General features: G+C 32.5%; 3 protein-coding genes across 3 annotated transcripts; 2 read left to right on the forward strand and 1 right to left on the reverse strand.

The window, feature by feature from the left end:
- Positions 1-231: 231 nt before the first annotated feature.
- LOC149476459 (uncharacterized) lies at positions 232-18592 on the reverse strand. Its single transcript, XM_089711705.1, has 7 exons — positions 18459-18592; positions 16649-16679; positions 13160-13277; positions 12432-12586; positions 2391-2526; positions 1563-1655; positions 232-807 (listed from the first exon to the last, which is right to left on the reverse strand). The coding sequence occupies exons 2-7, from the start codon at positions 16661-16663 to the stop codon at positions 692-694; spliced, it is 633 nt and encodes a 210-aa protein (XP_089567831.1). The 5' UTR covers positions 16664-16679; positions 18459-18592; the 3' UTR covers positions 232-691.
- On the forward strand, positions 3846-10529 carry LOC149476460 (ommochrome-binding protein-like). Its single transcript, XM_089711696.1, has 3 exons — positions 3846-3868; positions 4199-4598; positions 10045-10529. Exons 2-3 carry the CDS (start codon positions 4201-4203, stop codon positions 10481-10483), a joined length of 837 nt encoding a protein of 278 aa, XP_089567822.1. The 5' UTR covers positions 3846-3868; positions 4199-4200; the 3' UTR covers positions 10484-10529.
- On the forward strand, positions 10740-12127 carry LOC149476461 (ommochrome-binding protein-like). Its single transcript, XM_089711704.1, has one exon. The coding sequence runs from the start codon at positions 10955-10957 to the stop codon at positions 11873-11875; it is 921 nt and encodes a 306-aa protein (XP_089567830.1). The 5' UTR covers positions 10740-10954; the 3' UTR covers positions 11876-12127.
- Positions 18593-18844: the final 252 nt, after the last annotated feature.

Below are 18844 nucleotides of genomic sequence, written 5' to 3' on the forward strand. Positions count from 1 at the left end.
ATTGGACCCATGATTGTTTTATATACAATTATAAAATTTGCATGCTGTTTTTTAATGCCGGCTAAACATGTTGTACCTACTATAAGTAAAAATGTAACATCTAAAAATACCATGTTTAACGTAAATAAAGAATTATGAATTATGAAAAAATAACGGAAATAAAACATAATATTCCGATTCATTTAAACTATACCAAGGAAGAGGTAGAGGCAAATAAAACAAATACATACATATAAAAAAAGTCATTTATTCAATACAAAAATATAGCTAAGTTTGTACAAAAATCTTACCAACTACGGTTTAATACTTCTCGGTGTTATTGTCAATAGAAATGCTTATAAATACATATTTTTAAAACAAAACAAATAGGTACATAATATGTATCTATTTCACAATGGTAGGTACATACGTTTAGTCAAAAAATTACAGTACATAGTTACAGTTTTCATATATTTTCATAGCTTTTAAATGAATTAAAAAAAATACTATTTCTGAATGAACTTTTTAAATTCGTTACAATTCGTTACAATGTTTACTAATATAGTAGTGTTCTGAAAGATAAAATATATCCTGTTTTTTATGTGAAACACTCCATTTTAACTAATCTTAAAATTTAAAAAATTGAGACAAGAAATGTTATATCTATAATTTATACACAAATTAAGCAATTCTTTTGACATTTTTATAAAAATCAATGAAAAGCGGGAGGCCCATACGAGGGTTTGGGCAACTGTTGCCCGTTGCCATGGAAACCGGTCAACGAACCGCCGAATTCCGGTGCGTTGTAGTTGTAACCGGATCCTGATCCTAAAAGAGAAATAAGAAAATTAGATTTTATGGTATAAAGCTGACCAATAGTTAATATCTATTATCATCTATAGTCTATATACTCTATAGTCTATAACTTTATACTAATAAAAGCTGAAGAGTTTGTTTGTTTGAACGAGCTAATCTCAGGAACTACTGGTCCGATTTGAAAAATTCTTTCGGTATTAGATAGTCCATTTATCCAGAAATTTAGGCTTTATATCATCACGCTAAGATCAACAGGAGCGGTGCATTGCGGTCAAAACCGCGGGGCACAGCTAGTACATCAAATTATTTAAAAAAAAAAGAGCGTGTGTGCCGAGCCACGCGCCAGAAGTGAAACTTCTTTGGCAAGATTCAAAGATACCAAAATCGTCGCTTTATTCCATGACGTGACGGTATTGCCATGACGCGATTCTGAAATTTTACTCTATCGCTTGTAGAAGTTTCACTTCAAAAAACCTGCAGAAATAATAATTAAATAAATGAATATTTCAGGACAATTTTCACACACGGCACAATCTGATCCCATACTAAGCTTTCGCTTGTGTTATGGAAACCAGATGGCTGATAAACATACATATAATTTTAAATAAATACTTATATAGATAATTAACACCCAGACACAGAGCAAACATCTATGTTCATCACACAAATATTTGCCCTGGGTGGGAATCGAACCCACGACCTCTGGCTTGGAAGGCAGGGCCACTACCAACCAAGCCAACCGGTCAGTCAATATAATTGTAACTTACCCAAAACATTAGTGTTAGTTTCAGGATACTGCGCCTCCCCTTCATACCTCACGTCAGCGTGGTAACCCGTTTGCCAGTCAGCGTGGTAGGATACTGTGCAATAATAAATTAGTTAATAATTGTATGAGGAATTTAAAATTTTTAAAATTAATTATTTAAATTGTCTAATTAACAATTTAAAAACAACAGTCTTAATTGTTTAAATTGTTGTTTTAAATAGAATGAATTTTTGTAAAGAAGAGAAAAAATAAAATCATGGCATGATCATGACACGAAATTCGAACCCATCTCTTTTATTTTTGAAAACTTATGAATGTTTAATGCGGTAATTGAAAAAATTTAAAATTACCATTTTAATAGTAGTAAATCATTCTATGGAAAATATTATTTTAGGATTCGTTTGAGGTGTATTAGGATTTAGGATCCGATAGGGTCTTAGACAGCATTTCGCTTAATGGATAGGGTTCCTTAATTTTTTTAAGATAGGGATGAATAAAAACAATTAATATATACAAGCATAGTAAATCGTACTATTATTACGAAGGCTAGGCAAGTATAATTTTACTTTAACATAGCGGAGATTACGAAGGTAGTTATTAGAATTGACAATAATTTGGTAAATTAAAAATTTATACTTATCACAATCTTTTTTTTTTATTGTGTGATAGGGAAGCGCTTGACCACGAACTCGCCTGATGGTAAGCTGAGATGTGGCCTATGATGGAGCGCGCTTCCCTAAAAGGTACCCGTTCACTCTTCGCTTGAAGACCCAATCAATCTACATACATTAAACTCGACCTACCAATCTATCACTATCCCAAAACTCACCAATCTGAGTCCTTCCATCGGGTAGCACCACCCTGTATTCACCCCGCACTACATTACCGTCGGACATCTCTCGTCTGTCGTAGTCGTTGCCTGATTTCGCGTCTTTCACTGAATAACCGAATTCGTAGGCTTTTGGCTAAAATAATATATTTTAAATTAAGTAATGTAGGAATATTAATATAATCAATACTAATATTATAAAGCTGAAGAGTTTGTTTGTTTGTTTGAACGCGCTAATCTCAGGAACTACTGGTCCGATTTGAAAAATTCTTTCGGTGTTAGATAGCCCATTTATCAAGGAAGGCTATAGGCTATATGTATAATGTATATCATCACGCTAAGACCAACAGGAGTGGAGCAACGCGGGTAAAACCGCGGAGCGCAGCTAGTGTTGGTATATATTGTGGTCTATGTTAGAATATAACAGTGGTATAGACCATAATCTAGATTCTAGAAGGAATAATTCAACTTCAGATTAATTATAAAACGATATCGTTATTTTTGTTTTTTCGTAAATAATTTTATCAAAACGCCATTCGAATATTATTATACCTACTCATTATAATATTAGCGATAAATAGGTAATAAATAAATCACTACATAGTATAAAACAAAGTCGCCTTTTCTGTCCCTATGTCCCTATGTATGCTTAAATCTTTATAACTACGAAACGGATTTTGATGCGGTTTTTTGTAATAGATAGAGTAATTCAAGAGGAAGGTTTTAGTTAATTTATTATGTTTTAGACAAAGCGGGCGAAGCCGCGGGCGGAAAGCTAGTAGGTAATAAATTCAAACGGTGTTATGAAAACAATGAAGTATGTTGTTGTACTAACTAATGGGCCAGGTACTAACCAAATTTAGAAAATTCAGGCACCTTTAAAAAGCTACACTATTCCTGACTCTGAGTGACATGCACTTTGTTTTTGAGTTTTTAGCTTAGGAATAAATATTTCTAAACCTTTAACAAATTAATATAGATAATGAATGATCAACACTGACTTTGAAACCCCGACCTTGAAAATTAAATTCTTAGACATGACACAAAACAATTGTCAATATAAGAACATAACTAATTATACGTATCTACGTATCACTTAACCATTGCTAAAAGATAACCTTTGGTTTACGTATCGAGGAAGCCAATACATAGAGACGATGTTATGAATAAAAAATGTGTAATTTTTATAATTGCGAATGAATAGAAAGAATTGTATTGTGATTCGAACGCGGGCCTTCCGCTTTATAGTATCTAACTATCTAATGAATGAACAAAAAATTTATTGAACTACTTTCTTCATTATGTATTAGTTAATTTTGTTTAACAGTTATAAAATAGTATTTCTAACTAAGCTTGGTCAAATCGATAAATGTAAATACTTTGAGAACAACGACTCTATGCATTTTGTTGTTCTATACGTCGAATTATATGAAATTCATATATCTATTTAGTAATAAATTGACCGCAACACTTAACGGGTAAGTGATTTATTTGTTATATTTTATGTAACAAGTAAATTAACCTTGAACGGTTGGAAAAATAAATTAAATTACCAAATAATTTAAGGCAAAAACAAGATAATTTATTAGTACGAAAATTTTCATTTACAGATATAATATAACGTCTAATTATAAGTTCTCAAATCTCCTTTAATAAATCTAGCCTTAATAATTTCCTAAAGATTCTTAAACACAAAGTTTGCACCCTTATTAATTTACTTTCTCAATTTTGTAGCCTAAATACTTCACTTGATCACACTAAAAGACTACATCCAAATTCAAAACTATAATCCATAATTTACTTTTCAGAAATGCATCTACTACTCCTTCTCTCAAGTTCTTTTCTCATTCAAGCAGCAGTGGTGAAAGAAAAATGTGATGGCGTTACTGTTAACGATTTATACCACGAAAAGGAAGTCCTTAAAACAGACATCGATAGACCGTATTTAATGACTGTAGATTACAGCACTAATACCCTATACTTCAGCTATAGTATTAACAAAGACGACGATGTATTCAAAACAGCATTTATCAATCTAAATACTAAAGAATTTGGAGAAGTAGCAGGTGTGTATAACGGCTTCGCACAAACAGTAGATCAGAAGAACCATGAAGTTTATATAGGTGGTAGTGAAGGTATATACAAATATAATCACATGTCAAAGAAAGCAGAATTCGTTGGAGAAGCTGACGCCAATATATGGACTCTACTAGCTGTTGCCCGCGACTTCGTCCGCGATTCGGTCGTTTTTCGTCATTCGTCGTTTAAAAAAAATACGTGACACTTTATTTTTGAATGTTCTTAATTGTCTCTTATAAAATTTAACTACATTAAAATTGAATACTCTGATAAGAAAATCTTAAAATCATCGAAAATCATAGACATCGAATATCTGAGGAAAACATGAATGAATGTGATTTAAATTCTACATTTCTTAGTAACTAATTAAAATAATAATCTAAATTAAATGTAGATTAACAGTTTGAGCGCACCATTATAGAATATGTACCTAAGTAATAAATTACGTTAGTTTACATAGTAACTTTACTAAAAACACGATGACTTTCTTTCGCGCTCGGTACCACAAACTAAGCATGTTTGTGGTACGTCACTTTACGCCCCACGAGTTCCCCTCCGTTGCTATGCGAAAATACATTCGTCGCCCTACTGTAGGAAAAATTGTAATACTGTGGCCTGGGCGTTATAACACGCTCAGGGAATTCCTGAGTGCTGATAGACTTCCGTCTATCGGCATTTATACCAATTTTATATTAATATCACCATCTTGAGGAAAAGCTTCTAATGTCGATTTAAAACGCATATATACGGATTAACCTGATGAATTAACATGTTCTAAAATTGTGAAATGAGTTCAGTTTTAAATTCGAGAAATATTGATTATTTGTATTCGATTATTCGTCGTAGTCGAATACAAAATATATTTAAAGAAACTTAGGTTGGCCTTCAGGCAAAAGGGATCCTATCAAATGATAAACTTGACCTTGTATCTTAAAAGTAAGAATGAAAGGAGCATCTGATAATTGTTGAGCACCAAAGGATCATTTAAAACGCAATACTATAAGAGCTAATATTGTCTAAGAACTGTTTAGATTGCACATGTTCCTCTAAAACTTAAAAGTAGTGATTTCAAAGGTTCCGGCGTATCTTCAAACGAAAGCCGACTCCTTACTCCACTTTAAAGCATTACAAAAAGAACATACTACGTTAATATCGCCAATACAGAAGATGATCTGTAGGTAATCAATTGTGAGGTTATAAGCAAACCCACTTTTATATTTGTCGGACCACACCACCGAATTTGTAGATTGATCTTCTATGTTTACCTCTAAGTCATTAAGACTATGTCGAAATCTGTCTGCAGTAAGACGGGCCTCTCGCTATTCGTCCGTTTCAAGAGACCAATAGTTTCAATTCTTAATCTTTCATTAAACAAACTTATTAATCGTTCTTGTCTCAAATAATGGTAATATTCGCGTCCCTACTCTAGTCATTGCTTATGCTCATGTTCATCTTCGAGCGATCGAATAATATTATGGTGCACCCTATTATTTGTCAAACGGTCTTCATATTGAGTAAAAGTTTCAGATTCTCGAGATAAAATATGACGATCGTGATCAGCTGTGAGACGTAATTCCCTCTCAGTGAGGGTTTCGGTCTCACGGGATAGTACAATATGCCATTTGCGATCAGCTGTGAGACGTTATACCCTCTCAGTGAAGGTTTCGGTCTCACAGGATAGTACATGCCGTTCGCGGTCAGCTGTGAGCCGCAATTCTCGTTGTGAAGCAGTTTCAGGTTCGGCATAACACATGTTGTTTTCGGTCAATAGTAAGCCTCTTATCTCTAACGATCCTTGAGAACTCTTATTTCTCATTTTCTTAACTTTGCTCGAATTTCGATATAAAGATTTTTTAGGTGGCACTGATGCGGGTGAATAAAAATTAAGTTAAAGCCTGATTCCCACGACATGTTTGCTTCACAAATCCGACCGCGCCACACCACACCACATGCCATGGGAATCGGCGCGCTTGTCGCTCGCCAGTGCTTGCCATACGCACACATGCCGTGGGAACGCTCAGTTCAAATCGCGACGGATGGCGACAAGCGCTTGTCGTCTGCCAATGCTTGTGAAGCAATACATATAATAAAATTGTGGAAAAGTGATGTCTGTACAATTAAAATATGTAGAAAAAAAATAGCAGGTGTTATTATTATCGAGAAATTGAGAGAAACCATTTTTTCTCTTAAAAGCTCCCCCCCCTCCCACTTCCCGAACTCCGATTGACCGTAATTTATTTTTCCTTACATTTTTATCATATCCTTTTCTAATGGGTTTCATCCTACTGCGATTTTTTTTTGTTTCAAAAATTATCTACCCTGGTGTATAGGTAAATTTTCCACATAAAATGTCCTTTAAATTATGTCGTATTATATTTTTAACCCCCGACGCAAAAAGACTGGTGTTATGTGTTTGACCGCTATGTATTTCTGTGTGTGTGTGTGTGTGTCTGTCTATGGCACCGTAGCTGGCTAACAGGTAAACCGAATTAGATGCGGTTTTTTTTGTTATGCAGAATATTTTCCGACGCTGGTTCTTAGATAAAGTGTATCAAAATTGGTTCATCCACTTATTATACCTACATAGGGGTAAAAGTGGGAATGAAAAAAATGAAAGTTATAATTTATTTTTAAAGATCGTCGGGAAGTTTATGAAATTATTTATTCCTTTTTCTATACACTTTTCTTCGTCTAAACGGTTTAGTTACATGCTCTCTCTCTCTTCAGCCTTTAGTTACGTGCGTGAGACAGGAAAGATCTAATTTGGATTTGTTGCTGGATTTGATAAAAACTGAGTATCGATTAAGCTGATCAGTGGCTACACCATAGATTATTAAAAACATCCGTTTAAGAAAGGAAGGAAATAGAATTTGCTCCTCTCCCCCCCCCTGGTTCTTAAAAAATAATATGACATAATTTAAAAGAAATTTTACGTAGACGTACGTAGAATTAGTTAGGCATTTCTTTTTTGATTTTCGATATTATATACTAATCATAATTTTAAATTACATTATGTAGTAACTATTTGGTATAGGTTAAGCATTTCATTTCTTGATTTTCTTTAATAATTTGGTACGTAAGTTTTTTAGCTCAGTTTAGTAAGAAATTTTAATAACAATTCTTTTAATTATTTATGGTAAAGTCCGGTCGCGGAGCAGGAAGAATTTCGTACATTAACCTGTCACTGTCACTCCCTTGTAAAAATAATGTGTCTTGCTCGCACAGGTGCAATGACCGCCGTCCTTAGGGATTGTAAACCTTTAACCTGAGAGCGTAAGGTTTGTGTTTGCTTGATTGGTGTCAGGTGTTCAATTATGATTTTGTGAATTCAAAATTTATAAGAATAAACCTCAAACTCTTTATGTCCAATCAAAATCCGCCTAAGTCGAAATCGCGTGTTAGAATAACGTATTTCTGTAATATTGTACCTACATAGTATATTATTTTTTGAAAAATAAGGTCATAAAGAAGTTTCACTTCTTATGTGTGTACACGCACACTTTTTTTTATATAATATATCGTTGTTATTGAAAAAGTTAAAATGTAACTAACTAATTAGTATTGTAAATGAATAGAGGACATTTATTTAATAAATTAGTAAAAAACATTTTCTCCTCCAAATATTTCATGTAAACTGCACTTCATTCAAAAATGTTTGTGACCACTGTCAGTAGGTAAAGAGGTCATTGTACGAAATTCTTTCTGCTTCGCGACCGGACTTTAGTACGTATTTACTCAATAATTGTATCTTAAGTAGTAATTCAGCATGGGCGTAGCCACGGTGGGGCTGGGTGGGGCGCTTACCCTGGCTTTGATCTGGTAGGTACTAATTGTGAAGGGGAGTGGGCGTGGGCGTGGGATTGGGACTGAACGTGGCATATGGCGTGGGAGTGCGAGTGGGCGCGGGAGTGGGAGCATGAAAATAAAAATGATTTTTTATTGTTGCCCCACCCTGAGCCCATGGTCATAGGTCCCATAGTCACTATTCCACGCGAAAGAAGTCGCGGGGACAGCTAGTAGACAAATATAATCAGAAAGCTTTGAACTCCTAAGCTCAACCATAAAAGATAGACATTTATGATGTCGGGAGATATTTTTTATATAATATGGAGAACATTTCTTTCATACTTGATTTCTGTGTAGCTTTAACCATTAAGATACACGCATTAAGAACGCACACGCGACGAAAGCTTAAAAATGGAGTTGCTGCTCTGCTCACGAATATGAAAAATAATAGTTATTTAGGAAATATATTTCATGTGCAGAATTGACCTCTACAGATTTAATATAAGTAGGTATACATATATTTAGATTCCAATTTCCATGTAACGTTAAATTCGACTATACAATAACTAACAGACAACGCAGGTTACTCTCGTTTCCGTAAGTTGAGGCGGCTACATATTCGGTCCTAATAACATGACTTTTTGTGAACGAAACGACAGCGCGGTTTAATTCGATGGCAACACCATCAGAAAAAAGGAAATATTTTTAACTTTGAAAAAATATTATGATTTACACTATTATTAATACTATTTTAACATTAACACAAAATATAAGACTGTGAGTGTGTAAAAATAAATCCAGCTAGTTTCACATCACACTTATGTTTATAATTAGGTATACGACATGAAAATATATTAATTACCAAGCAATAATCATATAGATAAATACTGAACAAAAGTATTAACAGTCAAAGTATATTATTTTTTATTAACATCATGTAAATGATGAAGGAATAATAATTATCAACGAACTAACCTTTTTGTATTAGAGTCCCGCCTCGTGATCGAATTATTAAAACACGAAGATTTTTAAAAATGTAACCAATGAACACAATCAATATTAGATTAACTGTAATGGTGTCTGGTTTGACTTAAAATAATATACATCTACCCTCACTTTTAAAAATGTAGTATATTCACACGAATTATAAGCGCACCTTATAGGGAAGGGAAGATTTATTATGGGTTAAAGAGTTAAATAAATAACTAACATAATTATATTTAAATTATTAATTTTTAACATTGTGTTCAGTAGTGTTAACATGTAAATTGATTTGATTTTTACGAAATCTCATAGATGGCGCTGAATCAAATTTGTCTTTATAGTACTAAGATTCATTAAACAGTTTCTCTGCCCAAATTACGTAAATGACGTAGTTTTTATAGTGTAAAGCTAGATAATAGCATGGCTTACCCAAAAACAACATTTAAACATGAGTCTTTAGATTGTACGCTGACGTAGTACACGGAATACGTAAGAAAAGTAAAGGTTCACAGCTCCTCCCCCGGAGGTGATAGCATGATTATATGTTTAAAAAAACCTCACTCGACCTGTTAGTAATATTCATGCAAAATTTGAAGTCAATCTATGCAGTACTTTTCGAGATTAGCTCGGACAAACATACAGACAAACAGACAAACAGACAAACAGACAAACAGACAAACAGACAAAAATTCTAAAAACTATATTTTTGGCTTCTATATCGATTATAGATCATGGAATATGTATTCTTTTAAAAAAATATTCAATGTACAGTTTTGACTTTCCTACGATTTTATTATATGTATAGATACTTCAAAGACATTTTGTACTATTCAGACTTTCCCAGACAGTTCCTTTACACGCTCATAGATGGTACTTCTACGAGGTTTAAGGATTTAGAAGACACTAAAGTTGATCATTTCGTAATTGATAATGAAGATATTCTATTCTATACAAATGCTACTGGTTTGTATGGACAGAAGAAAGGTACGAAAGACGCAGTTTTATACAGAGAGACTCGAAGTGATAGTGTGCGTGGTTTGACAACAGATATAAATGGTAATGCATATGTTTGTATGATGGATGGTGTTTTTAAAGTTAATAAAGAAGTAGTCAGTTTAGATAAAGTGTTGGCAGTTGATGATGCATTCGGTCTTGCGTTTGACAATGAAAATCATATGATTTACTCTGATGCTACAAGTCTCGTTAGACTGAAACCTAATAAAAATAACAATTGTTCGAAATAGGGGTTGTAACTGTAAGCTGTGATTGTAAATATATTAATTGATTTTATGTGTTCAGTTTTATTTCCCTATTGAAAAAGTTACGCGTTTATATCTAACTCGATTAAATCATTCGAAATTAGTTTGAAAATTATGCTCAATCTTATTATTTTTATTTAAATGAATTAATGGATAGCATTTTTATATGCATTTTTGGTAAAGAAAACATAATCTACAATTGTTGTAACCTATTGTACCAAAATTTTAAACAATTTGCTCCAGTATGTACAACGAACACAATTAAACGCATTAGTAAGAGATGAGCTGTCCCAAATGACCTCCGGACGATTATGACAATTTTCATACTTGTTCACTCAAACCAGGATCGAGTCAATTGAATCAAAACGTTATTCTAACCCAAGGCTATAGAGATCAAAGTCGACCAACACAATAAACCAGCAGCAAACGTAAATTAGTTTAACCTCAACCAGATAAATGATGAAAACATTCTCAATTGGGCTCAGTGCGATTCACATAGTGACGTATAGTGCACGAATCATAATGTACCTTATAATAAGTCTAGTGACGATCCTAAGTGTGGAGGCAAAAGTTACTGTGTACTTGACAGACTCCCCAATACAGAAAATCGGCGGCCGTCTATACAAACAGGAACTTCTGTCTGACCAATTCAAAAACCCAAAAGAGCTAGCCTACGATTCGTCAACGAGAAATCTTTACTTCATGTACATGGACGATGTTTTGCAGAATTCTGGTCGAGCCTACATTAATGTAATAACGAAAAATGCCAAGAAAATCAACGGAATAACAAAGAATAAGGCAACTGCAGTGGACCAGGATACGGGAGATGTTTATTTCGGATCTGATAATGGTCTATACAAGTATGATCCTGTTTCCAATGTGGCTACTAATATAGGTCTTTACAATATGAACATATTCAAAATTGTCATCCGTAACAATGCAATGTATATAATCGATGCGAACAACCATATGATTTACAAAATCTTCAATCTGGGAACTCGGGCAGTCAAAGTTGGAAACATGAAGACAGTCATGGAGTTTGACGTGGATTTCAAAAGAAATATACATTTTGTGACCATGTGCGGTGTTTTTTGTGCAGTGGACGGTGTTGAAGTTGTTAAAAACAAAGATTTGAATGTCGTTTATCATTTTCTAAGTGATGAAATGAAAACTTTCGGTGTTACTGATAATGGCCTGTTTGAAATCGATTGTAGGAACGGAACAGCGAATAAAGTAGCAAATTTATCGTTCTTTCCTAGGAGTATAATTTTTGGTGACTATGGTGATATTTTCTATGCAACTGATGATAATATTTATAGATTAATTCCGATCAATTCTTACTTCGTTTACAATGTTAAGAGGAATTCTGTTGAATGATTGTAAATAAGCTTTAATTTTGTATTTATTTTATTTATTGGTGATGTAATAAACATATTTTGATAAGGATTGTAATAACATATTATTGTATAAAATATTACAAGAATGTAAATAACACTATTATTTATTGAATTTCAATTGAAAGGTCAAATATAAAGTTACGTATCTGGCTTCATAGAAGATATTCATCAATGTAATAATAATTGTAAATATTGTAACCTATGTGCCAGGTTTTTTAAAAACGTATTTTGGATATAAATATATATTTATGTCAGATTATATTATTTTGTCAGTCAAACGATTTTTAATGAAATACCTAATTAATAAACTCCCAGTTTTATAGCATGGGTAAAGTAGGAATATCAACATGTATTTCTAAACTCCACAAAAACTCTTGTTTATCCATTTTATGGCTTACCTACAGATAGCAAGAATCTACTAATTTTTCACTACTAGTGTAAATTCAGCAGAGGATAGACTTATGAAATTTCTGAAATATCTACAATTTATATAGTTACATAATTAAATTTATTAAAATATATAAAAAATTACATACCACTTCATTGTCATCACCGTGCCCATGACCGTGACCGTGACCGTGATTCTGACCGTGACCATTGTCGTAACCTTGATTATGGTTAAGACCATTATAATCTGAGCCTTGGTAAGACCCTGTGTGTGGAGGTAGATAGGTATTAGGAGGTGAATAACCTGAAAAAATATAAGTAAATGTTTTTGAATAAAAGATGTTGAACTTGCATTGTTTATTAATTTACTTATTATTGTTAATAGAAATTGTTGAATGATGAATAATTATTGTTGTAGAATTGGTTCGATATGAAAACTGAACCATAATTTTTTTATACAAAATTTTGCTTAATTTTAAATAACGCTGGAGAAACTAAAGCAGTGTACCTACGGAAAGCTTTTTGATTAAATATAAATTCAATATAAATGATATTATTCGTTACTTGAAATAAAATTCACAATCGAGTGAAATTAAATGACGAAATTAACATGATTACGACCACCATGAACCATGACCACCATGTAGGTACCTACTTCCTTTTACCTAATTATATTTACGCAAGCGGACCCATGCGGGCACAACAAGTGTTTCAGATAACTACATTTTGCACTATAATACTTTTTATACATTTAAGGCTATACTATTTTCAATCACTTATCACTAAAGTACACACTAAAAATTATAACAGAAAAATTTTATGAAAAATAATTTAAAGTACCTCAATAAAAAAAAAACTAATTAAAACAAAAAATTACCTGAATTTGGCGGTAAATAATTATTATTCGGTCGATTTAATCCATTATAACCACCATTATAATAGTTGACTGGTGGTTCACAATGTGCCAAAGTTGCTAGTAATGTTATGCTGAGTACCTGGAAAAGAAAAAATAATATTTTAGTATTTATTTATAAACAGTTCAAAACAATACCTGAATACTTCGCCTGAAACATTTTCTTAAATAACAGGATTTCATTCACGCGTAAATACGAGCGAAGCTGGGATAAAATTAAATGCCAGCATAACTTCATAGCTAATAGTAGATTAAAATTTATTTTAATAAATAAATAAAAAAACATATATTAGGTTAAAATCGTTAGGTAGTTATTAATTTTAATCGTAGATTTGAAATAATTGGTATTGTCTTGTTGTATTTTTTTTTACGAAAAAGGATAGAGCTTTTTCTAGAATCTAGAAGTTAAAGATATTTGAACATAACAAACATACCATTTAACGTTCAAAGTCCGTCATTAGAAAAATAAACACTAGATCATTATCACTTGAAATAAATATAATCAAACACCATCAAGCCCTTTTACTGATAACATTACCCTTTTTTAGTAAAGTCGGGAAACAAGAGAAAACAGCCCGATGAAGGAATTATTTTTTCCTCTGAGAACTGAATACAAACTATGGCCATCAAACATGCATTGTTACCACAGAAAGAACCATTAATTGTTATATGTTGGGCTTACATGGCGCCATTTTACGATTTTGCAAAAATAAAAAAATAAGTACCTACTTCTTTGACTTTTTTATTGAAACCTTAGAGCATTAAACCAACTAATGCTCTAAGATTGAAACCAACAATTTGGACGATTTAACTATGGTGTGTATACATTTGTTCTGTTTTAAATAAGTATTGAAAAAATGAATGATATTTTTTTATAATATTAATAACAAAGTATGATACGTTATATATTATAAATTTCCAATTTGATTACATCCCCACTATAAATACTTATAATAAAAATATGTAATTTTCGCATTTCCAAAAAACAAACTACATACATAATATTAAACTATATCTCCATATAAGCCTCATCTATACACAGTGAATGTACGCATTGTCTTCTAGGATAGTGCCGGTTACTTCACTCTGATTTATGCTACACTTACACTATGACCGTCACTTTGGTTCAGTGGTTAATTAGAAATGGACCCTAGATAGCTGTATATTACACACACTTATAATATCTTATCTTATCTTCTTATATATATAAAATTCTCGTGTCACAATGTTAGTCTGCATACTCCTCCGAAACAGGTGGACCGATTCTCATGAAATTTTCTGTGCATATCGGGTAAGTCTGAGAATCGGCCAACATCTATTTTTCATATGTAAGTACCACGGGCGAAGCCGGGGCGGACCGCTAGTCTTATATATAAAATTCTCGTGTCACAATGTTAGTCTGCATACTCCTCCGAAACGGGTGGACCGATTCTCATGAAATTTTCTGTGCATATCGGGTAAGTCTGAGAATCGGCCAACATCTATTTTTCATATGTACCACGGGCGAAGCCGGGGCGGACCGCTAGTCTTATATATAAAATTCTCGTGTCACAATGTTAGTCTGCATACTCCTCCGAAACGGGTGGACCGATTCTCATGAAATTTTCTGTGCATATCGGGTAAGTCTGAGAATCGGCCAACATCTATTTTTCATATGTACCACGGGCGAAGCCGGGGCGGACCGCTAGTATACATATAAACTAGCTTCCTATATAGTTCCCGTTCCCGTTGATTTCCGTTAGGTATAAAACCTATATCTATGTGTTAATCCAAGTTCTATATGTTTGATAAATTTCATTGTAATCGGTTCAGTAGTATTTGCATGAAAGAGTAACATTATTATTATTAAAAATCGATGACTAAAACTTATGTGAAATGCAAATGCCAATACAATTATAAATATAATAGGTACAATCCATACTAATATTATAAATGCGAAAGTAACTCTGTCTGTCTGTCTGTTACTCAATCACGCCTTAACTACTGAACCAATTTGCATGAAATTTGGTATAGAGATATTTTGATACCCGAGAAAGGACAGAGGATAGGTTTTATCCCGGAAATCCTACGGGAACGGGTTTTTCTTTAAAAACGCGGGCGAAGCCGCGGGCGGAAAGCTAGTACAATATAAGGGAACAAGTATTCGATACTATAATAAGGTCCATGACCATAGAATTCCTGTACATTTTCATCAAAACTTACAACACCAATTCTATGGCCCTGCCCTACATATTTCTGCCATTATGATTAATGACCCATACTAGTCGTGATTGTAATTATCCTAAAATAGACTGATAATTTGCCATTTCTACACAAATACATTATACACCGGAAAGTACATATAACTAGACTATATTACGTTGTTATCAATACTAATATCACAGACTAATAATAATATACTACGTATACAACTAATATTATAAAGCTGAAGAGTTTGTTTGTTTGTTTGTTTGAACGCTCTAATCTCAGGAACTACTGGTCTGATTTGAAAAATTTTTTCGGTGTTAGATAGCCCATTTATCGAGGAAGCCTATAGGCTATATATCATTACGCTAAGACCAACAGGAGCGGAGCACTACGGGTAAAACCGCAGTGCACAGCTAGTACTTAGATAAACTCAAATTAAAATCGTACTCATAAAATTTTAGTTTTATTTGTTTGATTGAGGTTATTTGTTTCGATATAAGTATGTTGCAAATTATTATGTATTTATGAATTTTTTTTACAAATCTTTTTTATGAAAGCTGCATTATTTTATTTTCTTTGGCTCTTACTGGGTAGAGCAAATCTGAACGGCTACTTCTTACTAAGCGTTAGCTACTATTAAGTATTCTGTGCTTATGTTATAAGTTTGTAAGTTTTGAATAAATAAATAAATGGATGTTTGTTACTGTTTCACTCAAAAACCGGTGACGAGATTTATAAGATCTTTGGTACAAAGATAATAGTCTGGATTAGCACATTATCCTTTCCCCGGGTACCTACTATGCGTGTAACCACACGGGCTCTACTTATGTTTTTAAATATGTATATTATATTATCAGGTAGTTGTAATATGTATGACGTAACGAAATGAAAAATTTCTAAATAATCGAGCGACGGCAATAATAGTTTATTGTGCGTGACAAATTACGTATTTTTGAGAGGAACAAGTCGGTTTATACTAGTTTACTTTTAATCTACTGTACTCAAACATATATTATATGTGTGTGTATGTTCATTTCTTTTATCATTTTCCCTAAGAATTTGGTAAATAAAAAAAAAGTAAATTGTCAAATATTTCTGAAAACAATAATTTTCGTCTAGGTAATGTTTATTTTTTTACTCCAAATGAGCTATAATAATATACTGTCAACCCTTTCAGACTATTACACCTATATCCTATAAATCAAGTCACCCTGTATAAATAAATAAATAAAATATAAATATGTAGTTGAAATTATATGTACATACCTTGAAAAACGCCATTTGTAGTTTTCCAAATCTGTAAAACAAATTCGAGCTTTAATCGTGAGCTTTTTCAAAACAGCTATTTGAATTAAATTATTTACGATAAAAATATACAACCACTAGTTATAAAACTGCAATTTTATTACGCTCGATTTACTTTAGTTTGGTTTTAAATCTTAATCTTAATTTTAATACTATTATAAAGGCGAAAGTTTGTATGGATGTATGGATGTTTGTTACTCTTTCACGTAAAAACTACTGAACCGATTACAATGAAATTTAGCACACATATAGAGGGTAACTTGGATTAACACATAAGATAGGTTTTATCCCCGAAATCCCACGGGAAAGGGAACTGTGCTGGTTTTCCTGTGAAAACGCGGGCGAAGCCGCGGGCGGAAATCTAGTATCAAATAAATCGTGATTATAATCCGTTAAATATTCAAAATCTGTTTCTCATAAGTTATAACTATAAAGTATAATATGTTAATTCTCGGAGTAGAAATAAGAAATGTTAATTTCTATGAAGAATTTGCTAACACGTAAGTAGTAAAATGAAGAAAAGTCGCGGGACACAGTTAGTTCATTGTTATAATCTTTATGCTAATTATTGTTAACTCTGTTAATGTGACATAACGTAAGAACTACTGTTTTAGACCTATGTTTTAGTTTGTATGTAAGTATTGTCGCTGATCGTTGAATTCAATCCGTCTGTCCTTTAGAAGTCGGTGTATGTATGGTTTTCACGCATAAAGTACTGGACCGAATTCAATGAAATTTAGCACACATATAGAGGGTAACTTGGATTAAGACATAGGCTAGGTTTTATCCCGGAAATTCCACGGGAACGGGAGATACGCAGGTTTTTCTTTGAAAACGCGGGCGAAGCCGTGGGCGGATATATTAGAGATTATTAGGAGAGGATTATAAACATACAGGTGAAGCTAGTAAAAGAAAGAAAGAAAAACGTTTATTGATGCGTGTTAATGATGATAATAAAAAAAAAAACATTTATTTTCACCAACACCGACATTTGATTTGAAAAAAAAACACAATTTTTTTTTGTAGAATTCTCAGTTTAATATGCTATTACACTGATTTTGATGAAATTTTCATCAAGATGTACATGATTTTGATTTTTTTCAGTTTTTTTTCAGGTAAACACTACTACTTACTATAGATATTTTTTAGTCATTCTATCGAAACATCATTGAACATAATATTATCTCCAAATCCTATTTTAAAACTACACTTTTATCACCTATGGTTTTACGTAATAATTATTTAGTTATCCTTGGTAAAATAAACAATATGTGAAAGCATTTCACTCCATTGGATAGTCATGTAACCTTATTTAGAACTATAATATTATAAAACTAGGCTAATTAGAGACAGGGGTTATCTTGATAAATCAGAAAGACATGTGTAGCCTTTGTACGGGGAAAGTCAGATTGAAATCATATATTATTATGCTTTCATATGGGAACCCATTAATAATTCAAAATATTGGGTAAAAACTACAGATATATATTATGTTAATAAAAAAATGCTCAGATTTTATTTTAAAACTAAACATCCTTTAAGTAGCATACCTCCTATATTTCTTTATAAGAATCCTTACTAAGAAGTCAAAATAATTGCAAAATTTTAATATTTTTCACTCTATTATTCTATTCGATGTGTTAAAATATTGAATTATAAATTTTTTACAATATAATATGTGCTCTACATAAATTAATTTACTCTTGTTAAATTATTTAAGTATTATGATCCTTTTCATTTACTGTAACTATTAATCACAAAAATTACTAACCTCAAAAAAATCACTAAAAACTTTTCGCGCCAAAACCTGAACAATTTTTCGCGGCAAATTCGGATACGCACAGCGGCAACGCTCTAGTTCGAACACACACTGTGATACAGTTTCGCGAAATGATAGTTTTATAGTTTTTATGAAGCGTGGGGCTCATCGTATTATGATATAGTTTATTAGCGTACGTGCAATATGATTTTCGACTAATGAGATTTACAACATGCATTATGTATGCAGATCTGTGCTAATAAAACATTTGCGGCCAAGTGCAAGTCGTGATCTCGCAATGTACCTACAGATAATAAAACGTTTCATGTAATAATTTATCGTTGGAAATTAGATATATTTTTAGACACTTTAAGAATTTCATCCCTACAAGAGGATAT

The sequence above is a fragment of the Colias philodice genome, chromosome 27 (assembly GCF_061535455.1).
Source record: "Colias philodice isolate Cphi_HAF_F1 chromosome 27, ilColPhil1 Martin Lab GWU primary, whole genome shotgun sequence".
Taxonomy (NCBI): domain Eukaryota; kingdom Metazoa; phylum Arthropoda; class Insecta; order Lepidoptera; family Pieridae; genus Colias; species Colias philodice.

Coding starts and splice junctions, on each gene's coding strand:
- LOC149476461 (XM_089711704.1), top strand. CDS start 10,955: ATGATGAAAACATTCTCAATTGGGCTCAGTGCGATTCACATAGTGACG.
- LOC149476459 (XM_089711705.1), bottom strand. Junction 12,587..13,159: donor TTATTTACCGCCAAATTCAG/GTAATTTTTTGT, acceptor ATATTTTTTCAG/GTTATTCACCTCCTAATACC. Junction 808..1,562: donor AACTAACACTAATGTTTTGG/GTAAGTTACAAT, acceptor TTTCTCTTTTAG/GATCAGGATCCGGTTACAAC.
- LOC149476460 (XM_089711696.1), top strand. CDS start 4,201: ATGCATCTACTACTCCTTCTCTCAAGTTCTTTTCTCATTCAAGCAGCA. Junction 4,599..10,044: donor GACGCCAATATATGGACTCT/ACTAGCTGTTGC, acceptor TTATATGTATAG/ATACTTCAAAGACATTTTGT.